At 29.0% G+C, this 4,142-nt stretch overlaps 1 protein-coding gene across 1 annotated transcript; it reads right to left on the bottom strand.

Annotated features, from left to right (window-relative positions):
* Positions 1-1,604: 1,604 nt before the first annotated feature.
* LOC145608640 (protein MIZU-KUSSEI 1-like) lies at positions 1,605-3,474 on the bottom strand. The gene has a single exon (XM_081664251.1). The coding sequence runs from the start codon at positions 2,580-2,582 to the stop codon at positions 1,779-1,781; it is 804 nt and encodes a 267-aa protein (XP_081520377.1). The 5' UTR covers positions 2,583-3,474; the 3' UTR covers positions 1,605-1,778.
* Between the last annotated feature and the right edge of the window lie 668 nt (positions 3,475-4,142).

Here is a 4,142-nt window from a genome sequence, read left to right as displayed (position 1 = left end):
TCAGTCTTCTGTTTTTTTTGAAAACTAAAAACCAAAAACAGGAAACAAGAAAAAGCTGTTTCCACTTTTTTGTAGTCAGTTTTTAAATTTATCATAATTTTAATAAGTCTAAATAATTTTTAATTCATTATGTGGCATATATAATATACTTTCAAAAAATAAAAAACCAAAAAACAGAAAACCACAACAATGCCAAACGAACCCTTGGTTAGGGCCAGATTACATAATCTATAAAAAAATATAATAAAAAATAAAAAAAATTACACATGTTTCTTTCAAATACATTTAGAATATAAATAAAGAGTAACAAAATCCATCACAAATTATTATAATAATTTGCCTCTTTAATTAGGTAATTTATCAATCTTGCATTGCCCTAATCAACAGTCATAAACATGTCATACCTTCTAAAAGCCAGCCCTTATTGATAGAGAAAGGTATATATATTGATTTGGCCTCTTACCAAATTTTCTGGCTCACTTAACTTTTTTCTTTTGATGATCTGACTCAAACCACACCTAAACCAATTATTGAGCACATACACACTATATACCCTTATATTTTTAGTTAAGACATAATTATGATCGAATTTTTCCCATCAATTATTTTCATCTCAAATATAATCCAATTGCTGTTATTGCTATCTTAATTTGCATGTCATGACTCATTATATTATTGCGTCAACTCATCATCGTTTATAATAAGGGATAAATAAGACAGTGAATATGGAACAGTTGTTTATTTTTAACCAAAAAGATTGAGTACGTAGTTGCCAATGTTTTTTTTTTTTTTTGGTTCACCCATTAGAGTAATTTTTAAATTCTTTTACTTAAGGGTTATGTACTTTAATACTTTATTTATTATGTGAAGCTACTATCATTGAATCAGTTAAAACAAAATGATACGAGTAACTTCGTTTTTTTTTTTTTTTTTTTTAAGGAGAGTAACTTAGTATTTTCAATACACTATTGTAAGTAATTAGGTGTTGTGTGTGGGTCCTCCATGGGTTCTCTTCTATCCCTACTTGCTGTACATCTCTCAATTTGATAATCAAAAGCTTGGAAAGTTACAAAAGAAGTAAGCAATTAGAAATTTTCCATCTTTCAATCTTTCCAATTGAACCCAAATCAAAGTGAAAATATAATTTTCATAAGTTCTCTTATTGGCAAATTTTATATTACGACGTAAAAATATTGACCTAAACAATAATAATTAAATTAGTATTAAGCTACATCCTAAAGATAAATAATATATAGATAAAATTTGATATGAAGTCTCTTATAGTAGACATACGAATAATATAAGAGTATGATATGTCGGCTATTAAATAAATACGTTGTATAATTATTCGCCTTTTTTTACAAGACAAGAAATTTATACTTCGTGCATGGTATGTACTCAATAATTATGACAAGTACAATAAACAAAACATGGCTTGGAACTAAAGGTTTTGCCTACTGCATCCTAAGTTAGGACAAATTGTTTACTAAGTTCGTTAGGGACTTAAAATAAGCGATTAGACCTTCGTCCAATTTCACATGTTTAATTTACTTCCTAATAATTTACAATTTGTTTTTAGTGGACATAAAACAAAAAAAAAAATATTAAAAAAAAAACAAATAAAATCCTTGCATTTTTAAAATAGCAATATTGTAACATATATTCGTGTAGATTTTTGCACCTTTTCTCTCTATCAACGAACTTATCTTGACAAATAATTAAAAATATTACATTTATATGATTTGAAATAATCAAATACAAACAATAACACAAAAAATTTACTTAAATGAACCTCTTACAAAGAAAATACTTAACTCAGGCCCTTCAGAATAATCAGGATTAATCATATACAATGCCTCGGAATCTTTAGACCCTACAACCCTATCAAATCTTGCTCTCAAATAAGTAAATTGATCACCGTCATCTTTCTCAACCTTCTCATCACCATCACCACCATCGTTACGATGATCACGACTACGACGTTGTTGATGATGTTGGTCATTAGGTGAAGGAGGTAAAACTCCGGCACCCATAGACACACCGTGTAGCATTTGCATAACATGGACTTCATCGTCGGACATTTGAGTCCTTCTAATGGAGTACCCTACTTTCCTACCATTACAATAAATGGCCCAAACAAATTCTTCCATTACTTTTTTTTTGTGTGTTTTAGTCTCACTTTCTAGGGCAACCCTTAAAATGTCACATGACATTTCTTTGTAAAAAGTTGAACTAAGGATAGGTAGCTCAATCATAAAAAAAGGTATGCTATGCGGGTTTTCTTGGATGGCTAGGGTTATACGACCTCGCCTCGTGCCAAAGAGGGTGATGATGGTTGCATGATCGGTTATCATGGGACGGCGAAGGTGGTGGGACTTTGCGAGTAGTGCCACCACCTTACACCCGGATGTAAGGAGTGGGAACAACTTGAACATCTTTAAAAGACCGCCTTTAGAAGATGAGGGTTTAGAGGTTGATTTTTTGGATGAAGTTTCATAATTAGGGTTTGTGTTACGTAAAAGAGAAATTAAGGAAGATGGATTTTGGAGTTTTTTGAATGGAATTGAATAAATTGATGGCATTTTTTTTTTTTTTTTTTGTATTTTTGATGATAAAAGGAGGAATAATAGCAATATAAGGATATATATATAGTAGGGAGTTTATCTTATTTAGAGTTATAGAAATGAATTTTAAGATTTGTGGTCATTTAAGATTTATATATTTGTTGATTATAAAAGAAGGGGGAGGTATCAGGTATGTACCAAGGATGTATAATTGAAGGTGTATTTATATCATTTTTTGTGTAGTTGGATGTTAATAATGAGAGGACCCTCCCCTTGAATTAAAGCTCATGTTAAAACTAAAAAGTTGGCCATACAATGTTCTCTTTTTAATTTCTTTCTTTCCTTAATTTTTTTTTTCCCCTTAATAGGGGCATATATAGAGTATGTAGACATGTAGTTGTAGATAGAAAGTGAAGGAAAATTATACTTGTACAATATTATTTGGGCACATAAATTAGCAAATCTGAGTAGAAGTTATGTAGAGTTGAGGGTGTGGATTGAGGAGGTGCCCCTTTGTGTGGTTAGTGCTGTTGCTAATGATGTACCTTAACTTCTTTCGTTTTTAATAAAGAAGCTGTTTTGGGTCAAAAATAATAATAATAATAATAATAATAATAATAATAATAATAATAATAATAATTATAATTATAATAATAATAATAATAATTAATTTGGGCACGCACCATAATACCCTCTTTATCAATCAAAAAAATTAGATTCAAAATACCTTCCTTATTTGAGGATGTAGGATTATTCCTTAATCCTTATCAAGAATTTAAGTATAACTTCTTTATAAAAGGTACTCCATCCGTCACTATTTGCATTGTTTACGCCATTTGGCTCTCTATGATTTTCAAGACACGGCTTAAAATGTACATATCAACATGTATATGCTAGCTCACTTGTGCAAATAAATAAATAATAATAATAATAATAATAATAATAATAATAATAATAATAATAATAATAATAATAATAATAATAATAATAATAAATTAATACAATGAAATGAATCCAATAAGATCGTGCATAAATATTACTCGTATTTCTTATAAATTAGTGATTGCTTTTGGTCAAATTTTATAAATAATTTCAATACAATGGAGAAACAAATAGAGATATGAGGGTAAGGGGGCAACAACGGGGCAAATAATTAGATTCATGTTTAATTAGTCAATGTTTGATAATGTTTTCCAATTTTCAATTTTCTTCTTTATTTATCAAAATTGTTCTTCACAATTAGCATATTTTAATTTTTAGCTAAATTTTCTAGAATATTATTGTTTTTTCCGATTAGCAACGTTATTACATGACAACAAGAAGCACAATAACACTCAATTAACAGACCATGCATGTGCCCTCAGTGCATATTTAGAAGTAGTGACTACCCTTTTTTAAAAAAATTTATGGGACCTTCATATTTTATTCATGTAATGCAGCTATTACTATTGAAGGACATCCCTTAGGCAAAAGGATCTTAGCATAGTTCAATGGAGCACCACCTAAAAAATCAAGATAACGGCATTAAATAAAAATATACCCTTGCTAATATATGTGATATACTTACAAATAAAAATA

Source organism: Chenopodium album, chromosome 23 (assembly GCF_948465745.1).
Source record: "Chenopodium album chromosome 23, dcCheAlbu1.1, whole genome shotgun sequence".
Taxonomy (NCBI): Eukaryota; Viridiplantae; Streptophyta; class Magnoliopsida; order Caryophyllales; family Amaranthaceae; genus Chenopodium; species Chenopodium album.
Note: the sequence above shows the minus strand (reverse complement) of the source record. Positions and strands in the feature narration are given on the sequence as shown.